This window comes from Oryctolagus cuniculus, chromosome 20 (genome assembly GCF_964237555.1).
Source record: "Oryctolagus cuniculus chromosome 20, mOryCun1.1, whole genome shotgun sequence".
In the NCBI taxonomy this organism is placed as follows: domain Eukaryota; kingdom Metazoa; phylum Chordata; class Mammalia; order Lagomorpha; family Leporidae; genus Oryctolagus; species Oryctolagus cuniculus.
The window spans coordinates 37518060-37535163 of record NC_091451.1 but is presented as its reverse complement, the minus strand read 5'-3'; the positions used below and the strand labels follow the sequence as shown (position 1 = coordinate 37535163).

The following is a 17104-nucleotide window of genomic DNA, read 5'->3' as shown; positions in this document are numbered from 1 at the left end:
ATTCTTGGGGGTTGGTTCCAGGGCCCCCCCAAGACACCAAAATCATAGCTGCACACCAAAATCATAGCCCCTTATACAAAAGCACAGGGTATTTGCATAACCCATGCACACCCTCCTGTATACAACCAGCCATCTCCAAATCACCTCCGACACCTCATACAAGGTCAATGCTATGCAACGCTGTGCACTGTTTAGGGAACAAGGACAAAGGGAAAACTGCACGTGTTCCGTGCAGATGCAGTTTCTCAATATTTTCAACCTGCAGTTGGTTGGATCTGTAGAAGTGAAATCCACAGGTGTGGACAGCCCACTGTGCATCTGTCGCTCTGGAGGCAACCTGAATGTGTGACCAGAAAGATGACTTGGCCCTCTGGGCACGCGCAGGCAGCCCTCAAGGGCAGGCAGAGGACAGCCGAGTTATTCTGGATGGCGAGATGTCACAGAAGCAACGTGGAACGTGACACGGCAGTGATGGGGTTGAGGTGGGGAGCTACAGGTGCACTTACACCAAAACACAAAGGAGGGGACCAAAGGCCACCACCAGGGACTGGGGACACGGCCCAGGCAACAGGCCTGTTTTCCACAAGGAGTCCCCATGGGAGACGGGCGCAGGGCCCCATTCATACTTTCAGGAGACAGCACTACTCCTCACAGAGAAGCATCCAGACGCTGAAGGAAATAAGACAGGTGTTCCCAGGGCTTGCACCCCTGTTTCTGAACACCAGCTGTGGGCAGCACGTTGATACAGTGCAAACCCCTTAAAAGGTCCCTCTTCCCATGCCCCCGAGAGACCTCATCTGGGAGCCTGCGCTGTGGCGTAGCAAGTTAAGCTGTTGCCTGTGATGCCAGCATCTGACGTGAGCACCGCCCCGCTCCCGGCTCGTGGACTAGGAAGTGGCAGAGGAAGATGGCCCAAGTGCTTGGGTCCCTGCACCCACGTATCTGTTGCTTAAGGTGCTGCCCACTCTGCTTAACAGGGACAGGGTCAGCCTCCTGACCAAGCAGGACAGTACCTTTGATCAGGCAGTGGCTAAAGATACAGGGGCCACTGTGGGGGGGGAGGAGATCTCCAGCCTAAGAAACAGGGCCCGGGCTAAGCTGGCACGCTCAGACCACACCGGACAGACCACCAGAGGCGACAGGGCCAACCCAAGATAAGAGAGAGCAGCTGCGACCAGAGACAGGACAAAAAACGTCCTACCCCTGACTCTCCATCCGGGGCAGCAAAGCTCTACCCGTGTGGACAAGGCCAATTCCGGCATGGCAGGTCCCTGGAGCAGCAGCAGGGGCCCCACACCGGCTGTCCCTGCCCTGAGGCATGTCCACCATTTGGAGTCATGGACCCAAGTGGCACCCAGAGATCCACCTCCCTGCCGTACAGAGGAAGACACAGTGGGGCAGGTTAATGACCTGCGGGGTCGCCAGGGTGGGCTGGACTGCCCAGGAACGCACGTCCAGCATCAAGGAGAACCCCAGCTCTCCTCCGCCAGCCTCTGTTCGCCCACCTGCCACAGCCCAGGGTGCTACTCGGGGGCCCCAAGGGGAGGGAAGGGGATGGTGTAGATAACAGGATGGCAGGTGGAGGGAAGACCTCCGCTTCACAAACAGGGAACCCAGGAAGCCTGCGGGTCGCACAGGCCGACTTCCACACCAGCCTCAGCGCTTAGGAGTCTCGGGACTTTGAGCAGCTCGCGTCTTCCTCGCTGTCCCACGGAGGGTGACAAGGAAACACAGCAAGACCCGACGTGCCCACACCCACTCCACCGCCTTGGAGCTCTGCCTCCTCCCACACAGAGCCTCAGCAGGTTCTCCCAACAACCCCGCGGCAGGCAGCTGCTAGAATCCGCCCATTCTACAGGTGAGCACACAGAGATTCCAAGAGAACATGCGATTTGCCACTCGTAACACCATGTATAATAAAATCTCATAATCCCCGCGAGGCTTTTGAATGCATCATCCCACTGGGACCTCTCACAAGACCCCCAGAGCTGGAGCCACAGCTACAGCCCACGCACTTTGCTGCTAAGAGGGTACACTCTCTCCACCCAGGAACCTTCTTCCCTCATTACAGCCTGCTTATGACAAGATGTCACCTCTGGGGGCCCCACTGCCCCTGCTCGCCTCCAGAAGTCTGAAAAGAAACTTCCAAACTGCTTCCCAGGACAAGCAGAATCTGCCTCCCAGGCAGAATGGTGCCGCGGGCACTCGTGTCCAACCCCCTGGCCGCTGCCCCAGTGAGCTCCCCCCCCAAGGACCTCCCCCTAGAGCAGCTGGATTTGCAGCCCCAAGAACGTGCAGTGAGCAAGAGAGAGAAATCCACCCCCGGGGCAAACAAACATACATCCAGAGCGGGGGGGAAGTAGCCTTCAAGGGCAGAGCGAGAACGAAAAATAGAATTTTCCAGGTCCTGCCTGCAACCTTTTAAGTCGTTGGATAAAGCAAGTCCTGTGCCACTCCGGCGAGAAGTCCACGCAAGCCCCTTCTCTGGCCAGGCCCAAGGCCTGGGGGAAGCCCGGGAGAGAAGAATGTGTCTTACCAGGGTCTGTGCAGTTCTTGGCGGGCTGGGTCTCGTTCATGGATGCCATCAGCTTTCTATTTCTCCACGAATCGGGAAGGACACCATTGCTGGCAGAAGCTGTTGTGTGCCCTGGGATGAGAAAGAAGTCGGAGACACCAGTGACCACTGTGAAACCTGCAGCCCCACAACCACCTTCCGTGTGGGTAAGTGGCTCCGCCAGCAACACCCTGCCTGCCTGCGTGGAACCATCTGAAGGGAGTGACACGATGGTTGTCAGGACACCGCCTGCTTGCACACAGGCCTGTGTTTCCCAGATCTAAGTCACTTCTCATTGCAGGTGGCTCGGTATGTGATGACGGGACCTTGGCCACGACGGAGCCGCCTTAGCTCCTCGCCGGTGCGCACTGGGTTTCGACAGGTGAACACGAAGTTCCCGTTCACAGTTCAGGTGGCTGTGCCCTGGAGGAACCAGAAGCAGGTGCAGCTGATGGGGGCTGGCCCAGGGCGTCTCACACTTGAGTGTGGGCACAGATCACCTGACTGTGCTGGATTTGGGGAGGAACCGGGCTGTTCCAGGTGAGCCGATTCAGCTGGAAGGAGGGGCCCTGAGCAGCACAGGGGTGCCAGGGGCTGAAGACGCTTAGACCCCTGCACCCAACTCCTGCCCGCCCATAAAGGCGAGTCTCGTGCCAGGACCTTCCAGGCGTTCACCTGTGCCGTCTTAGCAGGGTCGCGAAGCCTCCCCAGGGCGCTAACACGGGCAAGCCTCAGGGATTTTGTTCTTTCTGGTGCATCATCTGTGGAGGAGAGCCTCCGACGTGCCCCACAACGAAGCACCAGGCACGGAGACGCTCCAAACCACCTTGCTGGGACCCTTTTCAAAGAGTCACTCTTGAACCTCGACTCACAAAGCTCAGATTCTGAAAGGCACCGGTGCTTCTGAAGTCCCATCAAGTTCACTTGGGAACGGATGGCCATTCCCCTCCGCAAATTCTCCCTCCATGGCCGGCGCAGGTACCACCTGCTTTACCTCCAGGTAATCCCCAGCATTTCCTTCAGTTTTTACATTGAAAAAAAAAAAAAAAAAAAAAACTAAAAGGCCTACAGTATCCAATTCAGAATCAGAACAGGAGAAGGTTGCAACCCCCCCCCCCCAGCCCCACACAATTTTAAATGTCCTCCCTGGACCTGAACTGTGCATATCCTAAGCACCCTCCTCCTCCTCCTGACTGGAGACCGTGGCTGCACGCACCAGCCCTCTCCTTCCGTCGGCATGAAGGGGAGTAGCCACGCGGAGACAGCAGCAATCCCCACGCGGGGCCAGGTTGCCCCCAGGATTTAGGGATGGGGAGCCACGTCAGGAGCCCCCAGAGCCCCTTTGGGCCGGTTCTGAGGCGAGGACAGCGCCGAGATCCGGCAGCAGCTCCCCAGCTTCCAGCGTTTCCAGGGATGCGATGCCCAGCGGGAGAGCGGACCGCCCCCTTTCGCTCACCCCAGCCCCAGAGAACCCTCGCTTGGGCCCCGCCGCCGTGCGGTCCATGCCGGGCGCGCGCTCCGGGGACAGAAGCGGCTTGCCTTTCACCTTAGTAACACACACCTACAGCCGCGTCCTGAGGCCGCAGGGGCCGCCGCGGCTCAGGGGGACCGGCGCCACAACCCAAGGCGTCGATCTGCCCTCTTGGGAGCGCTCTACCTGCCTAGCAGGGAGGGGGCTGGACGAACCCTTGGGACGCACCTGGCAAGGAAGGAGGGGGTGCTGACCTGAGGATTCCCAGCCCAAGCCCCGCAAGTCCCCGGGCAGCGGGGGCCCGCACCGGCACCTACCCATACTCCCGAAGAGGCTGGAGGCACAGCACACCAGGGCCAGCACCGCACACACGAAGCCAACTTGCTGTGGCAGCATCTCTCGCCTCCTGCGAACTTTGTGCGGCCGGAGGGTCCGGCGGAGCGCCATCGCCGCGCGCCGGGGTGCAGCTCCTGGGAGACTATGGAGAGCGGCGGGGGTCGGATGCTATCCCTGGCCCCGCGGCGCTGGGGCTGGAGCCGGCAACGCGCAGATCAGAGGCAGGGGGCTCCGGGCCGCAACTGCATGGCCCGCGGGCGAGGTCGGCGAGGAAGCCAGAGAGGAGGTTGGGGACGCGCGCCGCGGTTGGAGCTCAGAGTCCCGCGCGCGGCGTGCGCGCTCCGCGCACCATGGCTCCGTGGCGAGAAGGCGACGCCGGCACGGTGGCGCTGGCGGCCCCGGCTAGCAGGGCTGGCGCAGTCCCGGCGCTGGAGCCGCTACCTGCCCGCTCCGCCTGGGCGCGCTCGCCTGGCCACAGCCCTGGCAGCAGCGCCCGGGGGAGCCCGCGGGCAGCACTCAGGGCGCCCCCGCGCCCCGCGCCGCCGCGCCCCCTCGCATCCTCCTCCTCCAAGTTCAGCAGCTGCACGCCCGGGTGCCGGCCCGCGATGTTCCCCTGCTTCCGAGCGCGGCAGCGACCCGCGACCCTCTCCGCCAGCCGCCGCGCCGTCGGCCCTCCGGGGGGCGAGCTCTCCCCGGGAACTTTCAGGCTCCTCGGCTGCCGGCGCGGGCGTCTGCGAGGCCGCGCCGCCTCCCGCTAGCTGCTCTCGCTTCCTACTCCTCCCCGCCCCCCGCCCCGCGCACCTCCCACCCCTCGCCAGCACGTGGACGCCTCCCCTCCCCTAGGGCGCAGCCGCCCGCGGGCTCCTCCCTTGCCCCGCGAGGCCCAACTACTGATCGGTACACCCTCCTCTGGCTTCTCCCCTTTCCTCTGCCTCCCTCCCTGCGGAGCCTAAGCGAGCCCGTCCTTTACCCTCAAGGCTGCTGCACCGAGGAACGGGTTACGGCGCCGCCGGAGACTCGCGGAGCCAGGTTTTCTGCAGAGGGGTCGCGTCTGTGCGGGGTGGGGCCCCCGCGAGCCCCCTTGGCGACCCCTCCACGCCAGCGTGCGTGGTGCCCAGAAGGTTAACAGCTCGTGCAGAGCTGACGAACAGGCTCGCACCGCGCCCGCGCCCGCCGGGGCTCTGGGGGCTGGCAGGGACGCGGGTGGCGGGGGCGCCGTGCCGACCTGTGCAACGCTGCAGACCAGGCAGCCCCGCCACCGAGAGTTGAGCTTTTGATGTCCTGGAGCTTTGCCCAGAGCGTCCCGGTCTTGTGTTCCCTTCTGCTCAGCTCTCTAGTGTAAACCGCTTTAAACAGGGGGCAGGGGAGAGCGTTTGAGCAGAGCGGCTGCGGTGTGACCCAGGTGCAGGCAGGTGGAGGGGGGTGGGGACGACCTCCAGGACCGCCTGCCTTCCCTGGCCGGTTCATCCCGCACCTAAGAGGGCGTTAAGTCCACTTAAAATCCTTTTGGGAGCAAAGCCAGCTCTGGTTAATTAAATAAATACCCACCCGTGTGTGCGGGGGCCCGGGCCAACTGCCAGCCAGGAAAAACAACAACAACAACAACAACAACAACAACAACGCGGGTAAGAGCCTGGCTCTGCTTTCAAGGAAGCCTGACTCGAGAGGGAGCAGACACCTGCGAAGGCTCCTGGAGTCACCTTTGAGGTCCGTCCGGGAGCTGGGGAGACAGACACAGGGACCCCCACCCCCACCCCCCAAGTCTACTGACTCTCGGCTGTGTTTCAGCAGAGCCCAGGAGATCTGTGTGCACAGTTCAGGGGGAGAAGCACTGGCTTCTCCAGGCTGTTCCAGTGCCTGCCCCAGGTCCCCCCCTGCAAGATTGAGTGAGCAAGGGGTCATTTTGCGTGTGTGGGTCCCAGCATCTCGTGGGAGGCCGGCAGTGCCTAGAGAGGAGAGGGAGGAGGTTTACAAGTTACTGTCAGCAGCGCAGCATCTGTCCGTACCAACAGATACTGAAGGCATGAACACAAACTAGCTGAGTGCAGTCCCTGGAGGGAAGGAGACAAGCAGCCGTGGAGGGAACAGGGGAGGCTCTGTTTAGGTGGAAGACGCCTCACCTTCCGCCACGCATGCCCGCGGCTGGCTCAATCAAGACACACTTCCTCTCTTGTCGGCAGAATTTTCTTCTCGTTCCGGGGACGGGGAACCTTTTTTCTGCCAAGGGCCATTTGGAGAATTTTCGCATCATTCATGGGACATACAAAATTACCAGCTTAAACATTAACCTGCTGTGAAAGTACAGGGTCGCCTGCGGCTGCAGGGCCAGACCAGATGATTTCCTGGGCTTTATAGGGCCCACGGGCGGGACGTTCCCCATCCCTGGGGCCACACAAGGATGCATTCATCAGTAGCAAAGACCATAGAACAGAGTTATAAGCATCACCTGGGATGCTAGCCAAAGGCTCTTGCCATCAAATGTAAGCCAAAACAGGGTGCAGCCATTCAGCCTAGCAGTTAGCTGCTGGCTTCCCATATCAGGTGTCTGGGTTTAGCGCCAGGCTTCTAACTCCAGCTTCTTTCTAAGGCAGACCTGGTGATGGCAGGCAGCAGTGACGGCTCAGGTAATTAGGTTCCTGCCACTCACCTCGGAGACCTGGATTGAATCCTGGCTCCTGGCTGAGGCCCTGTCTGGACCCCAGGCACTGCAGGCATTTGGAGAATGAACCAGTGGATAGAAGGGCTCTTCTCTCTCTCTCTCTCTCTCTCTCTCTCTCTCTCTCTCCCTCCCTCCCTCCCTCCCTCCCTCTCTCCCCCTCCGCCTCTCCCTCCCTCCCTCCCTCCTCACTCTCCTTCCCTCTCCCAATTAAAAAAAAAAAAAGGCATTTAAGCCGTAAGAATAAGTCAAAGTGATATCGTGCTGCCTGTCCACAATGCCTTGTTAAGGTCACATTGGTTAAAGCAATGCCGGTGAACAGAATGGCATCTTGTTTGTGACTAGGATTTAATACGTCGTTAACATGTCGCCCTTTGAGCTCACCCCGGGCTGGGAAAAGCAGAAACGCTGGAATCGGCAACAGGTCACAGGAACCACTCGGCGTCTGTCTTTAAACATTTAGCCTGCTCCGAACACTTTTTCTTCCTTCACATTTTTCGCCTGCTTTTAGTTAATAGAACCCTTGGAATAATTTCACATGCACAAATGGATTCCTTCTCTTTGACAGGTGAAAAAGCAACTGGCTTGAAAGTGTGCTTTTTGCCTCATTTCAGGAGGGCGCATTACCAGGCAGCCTTGCTGCGGCTCTGCTGGCCCACCTGTGAAGGGAGAAGGGGGTTTTACACACTGCTCAGATTTGAAGCGTTCAACGGCATTTCGTAACTCAGCAAGGCCACAGGGACACATGGAAAATCCATCCCTGGGTTCACCTGGGGCGAGAGTACCTTTGGGTCCAGGTCTCTTCTGGCTGCTTCTGCTTTGACCCCATGGGAGAGGCAACATGACCAGTTGCAGCCGTTTTGCTAGGAAGCCTCAGGCTGTGGGGGATGGCAAGAGCCATCGTTCGTTAGAAATCCTTCCCTGTGCCGGCGCCGAGGCTCACTAGGCTAATCCTCCGCCTATGGCGCCGGCACCCCTGGTTCTAGTCCCAGTCAGGGCGCTGGATTCTGTCCCAGTTGCTCCTCTTCCAGGCCAGTTCTCTGCTGTGGCCCGGGAGTGCAGTGGAGGATGGCCCAAGTGCTTGGGCCCTGCACCCGCATGGGAGACCGGGAGGAAGCACCTGGCTCCTGCCTTTGGATCAGCATGGTGCGCCCACTGCAGCAGCCATTGGAGGGTGAACCAATGGAAAAGGAAGACCTTTCTGTCTCTCTCTCTCTCTCTCACTGTCCACTCTGCCTGTCAAAAAAATTAAAAATAAAATCCTTCCCTGTGACAAGGTGAACCCCACTGTTAGTTCCCTCCATTTTCTAAAGTTTTCTAGAATGACCTGCTACGTCTTCATCCCCTGCTCGTGTGGTCTCTGGATCAGTCAGCACCAGCCCGCCCCTGGTTCTCGTACAGGAGCTGCCTCAGGAACCCAGTGGAGGATTCCTTAAAGCTTCGATTGCCGAGGCCGGCACTGTGGCGCAGCGGGTAGAGCTGCCTCCACACTCCATATACACGCCAGCTCGAGCCCCAGTGCTCCAATTCCAATTCATCTCTCTGCTGATGGCCTGGGAAAGCAGCAGAAGATGGCCCAAGTGCTTGGGCCCCAGCACCCATGTGGGAGACCCGGAAGAAGCTCCTGGCTCTAGCCTGGTCCAGCCCTGGCCGTTGCGGCCATTTGGGAAGGGAACCAGCAGGTGGAAGATATCTCTCTCGCTCGCTCTCGCTCTCGCTCTCTCTCTCCCCTCCCCTCTGTAACTCGGCCTTTCAATAATTAAATCTTTAAAAAAAAAAAAAAAAAAAAAAACACAGATTGCTGAGCTCTACCCCAGAGTTTCTGCTTCATTAAGCTCAGCTGGGACCTGGGAATCTGCATTTCTGACAAGCTCCCAAGTGAAAAGGCTGAGGGACCACTCCTCAGGACCCCACGCGAGGTCACACTATGTAAGAGTTTCTGGTCTACCGAGAGGTAGCGTGAGGGCAGGCATCTGCTGCAGCGGAATCCACAGCAGAGTGCCTGGGGCTGAGTCCCGGCTCCGCTCCTGATCCCAGCTCCCCGCCAATGCACACCGTGGGGGCAGCAGGGGTGGCTCGAGTTCCTGCACCCACAGGGAGACCTGGACTCAGTTCCCAGCTTCCAGCTTCAGCCTGGCCCAGCCTCATTTGCATTTGGGAAGTGAACCAGCAGGTGCTCGCTCGCTTGCTCCCCCCCTCCAAATAAAATAAATTTCTTAAAAAAAAAAAAAAAAGCAGAGTGTGTCTTTGAGAAGGGTCACCTGCCGTCCCACACTGCTGCCCGCGTGCCAGGGGACGGACAGTGGAGCCCCTGAGCCTCCAGGGCTGCCCTGCAGTGCTCTGGCCTAGAACCGACGTGCTCACCCCTGCTCACCACTCGGGGACCAAGGCGAGTCATTGGCTCTGCAAAGCACAGAGGAAATCCCAAGGTGCCATTCTCGCACGACGGGCTGGGATCTGCCCTCTGCAGGGGACAGCCCCAAGGAGGACTCTCCTCCTCCTCGCTGTGACCACGCCTGGGCCCCTGCCTCGTCCCTCGCAGGGTCAGTCCTGCAGTCTTCAAAGCTTGGGTCTCCCTGGTAGTGTTTCCATCACGTTGCTTTGTGGTATCCACGAGAGAAGCCTCGGCTCCAGACACGGTGCCCGGCCACACAAGTTTCACCAAGAATTTCTGGAATGAGGAACTCGGGACCCTTTGGCCTACAGGGGGGAAGATAAAGCATGATTGCCCCCGGCAGGAGTGCCCGCCCTCGCCATCCCTTCAGCACCCCCGGGTTTCCACCCATCTCCCTTCCCAGCAAGGTCACCTGCAGCCTGTGGCTACATCTCAGCAGAGCTGGGCGCTCTCGCACGCACCCTTCTTGTAACAGCCACGTGCCCGACGCTCCTCCTCCGCCGCCCGGCTCCTGTCATCCTAGTGGGGCGCTCGGCTCCCTCGGTCCCCTTCTCGCCCTCCACCCCTCCTCCCAGGGAGCCCATCCGTCCTGTCTTCGCTGCCGACTCAGCAGTCGGTGTTTCCGGCCGGAGCCTTCTCAGTACTTCTCACCTGCGGGTCTGGGGACCATCCTTGCCGTGCCACCTCTTCCCCACCCCCCTCCCGCCCCTGGCCACCCAGGCACCCATTGACAGCTCTGTGTCCCCTTCTCACCTGGATCGCAAAGGCAGCCTCCTCAACCGGTTCCCTAACCCCAGCCTTCTCCACGCGGCAAACCTTGCTGGAGAAATCCGATGATGCCCCTTTTCTGCCCTAAAACCCTCCAGAGGCTCCCTGTTGCGCTCAAGATAAACTTGAGCTCTCTTGCTTGGCGTGGAAGATCCCGCAGGGCCTTATCAGCAACGCCAACCTTAGCTGCTGCACGTTCTGGGGCCTTTCTGACGACAGAGACGGGGTGGGACTGGGCATCGGAACTGCTCCACGCTGCAGCCGGGCCGGGTGCCAAGGCCCCAGACCCTCCGCTCCTCTCCCAGCCCGATCTGTTCTCCTTCCCACCTCCACTCCAAGCTCCCACCCTTTGGAACCTCTTTCAGGCTCTTCCCGGTTCCTGAAGGGCCGCCCTTATTTCATTTGCTGGGATGCCCCTCCCCCGCAAAGGCCCCCTTTGCCTGGCCGGCTCTCCCTGTTGCTGCCAGTGTTGGAGATGTTAGTTCTCTGGAAGACTTCCTGAAGCACCAAAGTCTGAGTTCAGAGCCCCTCTTGGGTGTTTCTGTGGCGCCTCCTCGTACTCCATCGAATCGTCCAACACGCTACGCTGCCATCGCCTACTTGCTTGTGTTCAGTCTCCATCAGATGCTCAGCTCTGTGGGGACAGGAGCCACATCTGCCACGCTCGCCACCTGTACTTAGTGGGTGCTCAGCCACTGCTCCCGGCAGGAAGGGACAAGCACGTCCAGCCCACGGCCAGCAGATGGGTCTTCACCCATCGTGTCTCTCCCACTGGCACCTGCCACGCACAGTGTCCTCACTGGCACTGTCTTTTCTGAGCGTGCTGATGGCCATCGAGGGTAGGCAGAGCCAGAATTAGTGCCCTCGTTCTTGGGGGCACACAGAAGGCCAAGTCCCTCCCAGAGAGACAGAGAGAGACAGAGACCGTACCCACATAACTTTGATTACAACGCATTGTTGTAATTTTTCTATTTTACCATTGTCATTAATCTCTGACTTTGCCTAATTTATAAACTGACCTTATCATGGGCGTGAGGATGTAGGTATAGGAAAAAGCAAAGAATATGTAGGGGAACATAACCCCAAGAATCACTGAGGTGGGACAGCTATACTTTGTAAGTCTACCTCTCAGATTCTTGGGATTTTAAAAAATTGTGTGTGTGTGTGTGTGTGTGTGTGTGAGTTTGAGAGAAAGAGAGAGCGTGAGTACTCCCACCTACTGGTTCACCCCCTAAATGCCTGCGCTAGCCAGGGCTGGGCTGAAGGCAGGAGCCAGGAACTCTATCCAAATCTCTCACGTTAGGGGCAGGAACCCAACTACTTGAGCCATTGCTACTGCCTCGCAGGGTCTGCAATAGCCGGAGGTTGGAGTCAGGAACTGAAGGAGGATACGGAACCCGGTATGGGACACGGGCCAAACGCTCGTCCCAGGACCTGGGGATTTAAACATGGAAATAACCAGTCCCTTCGCTCACTAGTCACTCAGAAAGCACTGGCGCCTGATTGTAGAGCACTTTATACTGTGTCTGTTACTGCGCCAGGAGCCTAACAGGAAATCTATCCGTGAGAGACAAGGCTGACACACTGTGTCAGAGGGAGCCAGCGCTAGAGTGGGTTAAAGAACTCGCAGCTGCCTTCCTATGTGCAGTGCTCCCCAGGAAGCAGTCCCGGCTTAGAAAGGAGCTCCGGGGGCCGGCACTGTGGCATAGCGGGTAAAGCCACTGCCTGCAGTGCCGACATCCCATATGGACGCCGGTTCGAGTCCCGGCTGCTCTGCTTCCGATCCAACTCTCTGCTATGGCCTGGGAAAGCAGTGGATGATGGTTCAAGTCCTTGGGCCCCTGCACCCATGTGGGAGACCTAGAAGAAGCTCCTGGCTTCAGATCAGCTCAGCTCTGGCCATTACGGCCAACTGGGGAGTGAACCAGCAGATGGAAGACCTCTCTCTCTCTCTGTGTGTAACTCTGACTTTCAAATAAATAAATAAATCTTTAAAAAAAAATGAAGAAGAAGAGAGTTTGAGTTCCTCCTCATCACTCCGGAGCCCCGGCCCCTCCCACCTGGGGCTCTGCCAGCCCCTGGGATGTTGCCACCGTCTTCGCCACCACGCCGGGACCATCAACAGGAAGCCGGAGGACAGCAGGGAGACATGCCCGATGTCATCCGCCCCAGTCCCAGGAGTGACCCGTGTCACCTGTCCTCACAGTCCGCTGGGGGCAACTCAGTGCCATGAGCTGATGTACCAAGGAAGCCAGCTTGTGCCCAGTGAGTATTCTGTGGCCGTGGAGGCAGTGGCCGCCACCAGCGTCGTGGACTTGAGGCTGAGTGACTCGCCCAAGTTCCCTGGAAAATGGGCCAAAACTCCAGGCCTCTGCCTCAAGCTGCAGCCCCCACCCCGACCCTCTGCCGGTCAGCTCTCGTCCGTCTGATGGTGGCGATAAGGCAGGCACGACTGGCCACAGCACTATAGAAAGGGCTTTTGGCGAGGGACTTGGCTCCAAAGGTGCCTCCTATTTGTCCGCTTGCTAATTTTCTGCTCTTGGACTGGCCTCGTTCTGCGCAGCACGGGCCGTGACATTGCACAAAAGCCAGATTTCCCTTTATGATCGCTGCACTGCACAGCCAAAGGCTAGAACAGCTTGGGTTTCGGTTCTGCTGTGAATGCGCTCTGCTTTGTTTTCACATGTTTGCATTACTTTCTAATGGATCCGGACTGAGACGCCCGGGCCTGCCTGCCCCTCTGGAAGGCCCTAAATACATGGGTAGGAGCGACGATCGTGCCGGGAGAAAAGTGTCGCACGCCGTAGAGAGAGCGGGACGGAGGAGGGTGGAAGATTCCTGTCCAAGGTCCAAGGGAGGGAGAGCCTTCATGGGGAGACTGGGCTGCTGGCGTGTCTCCACACTCGTCAAGTCCCTGTCCACCAGAAGCTGGGCCACCTGACCAGCATCCTGCGGTTCCGTGCTGTGTCGGGGAATCCGTCTTATCTCAAGGCTTGCTGCGGAAGAGTGTCACTCTGCCCACTTCAGAGGCGCCTGTACAGACACCCCTGCTGACTCCCTCTCCAGGGACAGCCAAGGCTGGGCAGGACCATGCTCTGAGGCCTGAAATGGTAGATTTTGAGCATGGGCCACTGCCTGGGTAACCTGAGTGGAGCCCAGCGGCTTCTGGGTAGAAATGCTGCCCATTGTCCAGGGAGCGGGGGCAGCGAGCCCAGCGGCCAGCCTGGGCAGCCGTCTGCAGGGTGCTTGCCAGCTACCAGGCCAGCGCTTGCCAGACATACGAGCTCTTGTCCCCAGCTAAAGAACTGGGCGTTCTTGGGTTGTTACCCAGATAACATCAGCAACTTGGCGTAGAGCGACCGGGCCATTGCTTGGTTCTCGCAACACATCATTACCAAGATACGTAAATATGATCAGACCTAAAGGAAGACATGGACTCCAATACAATGACAGTGGGGGACTGTGGTGCCACACTGTCATTGGTGGAAAGATCGCTAAGACACAAAATCAACAAATGTACATAGTTGAACCATACTATTGAGCAAATGGGCTTAACGGAAAGTTACAGAACACTTCGTGCAACAGCTACAGAATACGCATTCTTGCATCAGCCATGGGACCCGGCCCCATGCCTTGCTATAGTAACCCTAGCTGCCCCCGTGCCTCCCCCATGTAGCCCTGCGCGGCTTTCTCTCTCACTCACTTCAAGTCCAGACTGTGTGTGTCGTGGGCGGTTCTCCTGCGAGGGGTTATTCAGAGTTCTGGGTCTCTTCCCCCTGAGGTCGTGCCCTCGTAGACACATGGCTTCCCTGGCTCAAACAGCAGAGGGGGACGGACCTGGATGTGGCCACTTAGCTCCCATCCACGTTTTGTGGGTTAGAATGTGGCCACGTGGCCGTGGCTGCCAGAGAGGCTGAGAGATGAGGTCTAGGAGAAGGGGAGATGGCTGGTGAGTGGCCTCTGCTGTGCCCAAGCCGTTGTCTCACCGGGGCCTCAGCAGGAGCAGTTGTGCAGATAAGATCCTGGGTACCCATCCTTGCTGCGCGCCAGGCAGCAGTCAGAACACGTGACCTCCACTGGCCATTTCATCCTCCCAGAGAGCCCATGAGGGAATTCCCACCACAACCATCGGTTTGCAGATGGAGGAACCCAGCGCTCCGAAGAGTTGAAACCACACAGCGAGTGAACAATGAGGCTGGGTTCAGAGCCAGGCAGCTGGTGGCCGGTGCTCGGAGCAGTGGTTAAAATACTCATTGGGATACCTGCGTCCCCTATGGAGGGCCAGGGTTCCGATCCTGACTCCGCTTCTGGTCCCACCTTCCTGCTGGTGCCTACCCAGGGAAGTAGCGGGTGATGGCTGTGTGCTCGGGTCCCTGCCACCCACAGGGAAGACCCAGACTGAATCCTGGGCTCCTGGCTTCAGCCTGGCCGGGCCCCAGCTGTCACAGGCATTTGGGAAGTACACCAGCAGACAGAGGATCCTGTCTGTCTGTCTCTGTCTTTCTTTCACATAAATAAAAATTTTTGAATATATGTTTAAGTAAAAACCCAGCCAGCATGAGCCCGGGTTCCTTGCTCTCAACCCGGCCTGAAGAATGAGCCATCCCCTGAAGCTCTCCTCTGATGGGTGGGGAAACTGAGGCCCAGAGGGACAAAGCAAGGCTGAGCCCAGATCCGTGCTGGCTCAGAGCCCGGCCTCCTGCACATCGAGGCCCCTTCAAAATGCTCACAGGGAAGCGGAATTAAAAGATGAATTTATTCGGGTGTGAAAACAGTGAGACACCCATGCGTCAACGATCTTCCAAAAGCGGAAAATGTGTATCATGAAAAGGCTACGCATGGATTTCAATTTTTCTGCAACAGAATAAGCTAATCTTTGAACTCCATTTTCCGTAAACTTTTTGAAGCCCCCTCGGATGACGAGCTGTGGGTAAACACTGTTGGCTGAATGAATGGGCAAAGGGCGGTTCTGCCTTTGCATAGGATTGGAAGGGCTTTAAAAAGATCAAGCATCTCTTTAGTGCAGACTAACTATTGCACAGTCCAAGGTCCTGGCATTGGACTAGGGGGCTGGATGAGCGCATCTGAAAATAAATTAGCAAACTGCAACTCTTTGGGGGAATTTAGAAAAAAAAAAAGGCCTGGGGGAGATTCACCACTGGGTTGCATAATAAAACACCCCCCCACAGAAATAGGAACAATTTAATGGCCGTTATGCAACCTGGATGGGCCCGCGTGACTCAGCGCCAGGAATTTAAGGGATTTCTGATGAGTGGCATGGGTGGGCTCTGGGGCCTCTCCTCTCCCTCCTCCCCCTTCGTCACCAGGTGCAGAAAGTGCACTCTTTAGCAAAGTCTTAACCTACCTCTAAGGTAGAAACACACAAACCCTTCGGCAGGACCCACAGGCGAGACAGGAAGGGCTCTTGGGCCATTCAAACAGAACATAGTTATGGCTCCCCTCTGCCACCGGCTCATGCCGGCCTCCTCCGGGTCCCGCCTGGGAGCAGCCACGAGGCCGTGGACCCTGCGAGCTCGACTCCCCGGGGCTGCAATGTGGAAACTTATGATCCGTGTTCAGCCTCAAAGGCCGATGATGGAAAGACAGCAGCCAGCGGGCGCGTTGGGCTTCAGAGCTCAGCTTTGAACTCACCCATCGCAGTCTCCTTCTGGGTGTGGCCTTCTCCCCTCACCTTCCCTAGGCCACCTGGACACATGTCAGGCTGTGCCAGGCTGCATTCTCAGCTTCTCGGCCTTGCTCTGTGCAGTGCATGGCGGGGAGCACCTGGCATAGATCCTGGTGTCTGGAACGAGACAAGGAAATCGTATGGCCTTGAGGGGACACACACTTGGAGGGCACTGGTGCCCTGGGGCAGCAGTGGGATAAAGGGAGTCCTGGGGACCTGTAAGGCCAGAGCTTTGCCGACACAGCTGGGATATTCTTGCTGCCTCGAAGCGCTGATTTCAGCAGCCGCGCTGTGGCGCTGTGGGGCATCCCATGGGAGCCCCAAAAGTTACAGAGCACCGCTAGCCACCCCCCCCAAAAAAAGCAAACCAAAATGGAGATACCTAGGCTAAGGCCACTAAGCACCAAGAACCGCCCAGACCATCTGTCGGTGAGGCCTGGTAAGGACTGGGGGGCATTGCAACATAAGAAGAACCAGCTGGCTACTGCATTACTTCACCCTCATCACTGCACCATGATTGGTCACACCCAGAAGACCCCTAACACACCGCTGGTCACACCCAGACACCCACATCTGGTTGGTGACACCCCAAAAGATGAGTTTGTGATTGGTGACACTCCAGGGCACCTTTGCCACCCACCACCCCAGAGGGGGATAAAAAGGCAAGCCTCATCCCCTCGGGGACCATGGCTCAGTGCAAGTGCGACTCCGCCCACGTCTCCACTGACTGAAGCTCTGCTTGCCCCCCTGCTGGAGCCACCTCACCGGGACGTCCCAGCTGCTGCCGGAGCTGACGTCGGACCTGACCAGACCTCTTATCAGGTGACCTCTCCAACCCTTCACCTTGCCATCACCCTGGGAACTTCGAGCCTACTGCCCAGAGTGCCAGTCATCCCCCGACTCCTGCCTTTAAGTGACTGGTCTGAGATCCGTCTCTCCAAGTGGTAACAGAGACTTTGTTCTCTGGACTCTGGACTTTAACTTTTCGTAACTGTGATAGGAACCTTGAGAACACAGCATTCATATTACGCCCTTAGTCATACGTGTTTAGATTGGTTATGCTTTTATGCTTATATGCTTTGTATGTGTTATACTATTGCTAGATATTTCTGAAGTTGCCTTACTCCTAGATGTGTGTTATGACTTGTGGACTAATGACATATTTTGACCTTTAGATGTGTACATTGAATTTATAGTGAGTGATATGGAGTATTGAATAATAAATTATATTAAAAGAC

General features: G+C 57.8%; 1 protein-coding gene across 5 annotated transcripts in view; it reads right to left on the bottom strand.

Moving 5' to 3' along the window:
- SLC24A4 (solute carrier family 24 member 4) overlaps window positions 1-5839 on the bottom strand; it is a 145401-nt gene extending 139562 nt beyond the window's left edge. For 3 of the 5 annotated variants that reach the window (XM_051826439.2, XM_051826441.2, XM_051826442.2), the window contains exons 1-2: window positions 4343-5141; window positions 2537-2647 (exon numbers count right to left, since the gene is read on the bottom strand). In XM_051826439.2, the coding sequence (XP_051682399.2) occupies window positions 2537-2647; window positions 4343-4472 (241 nt within the window). In that variant the 5' untranslated portion in view covers window positions 4473-5141. Of the gene's footprint in view, window positions 1-2536; window positions 2648-4342; window positions 5142-5331 lie in introns of those variants that run through there. The other 2 variants (XM_051826440.2, XM_051826443.2) reach the window with 2 other exon arrangements.
- Window positions 5840-17104: the final 11265 nt, after the last annotated feature.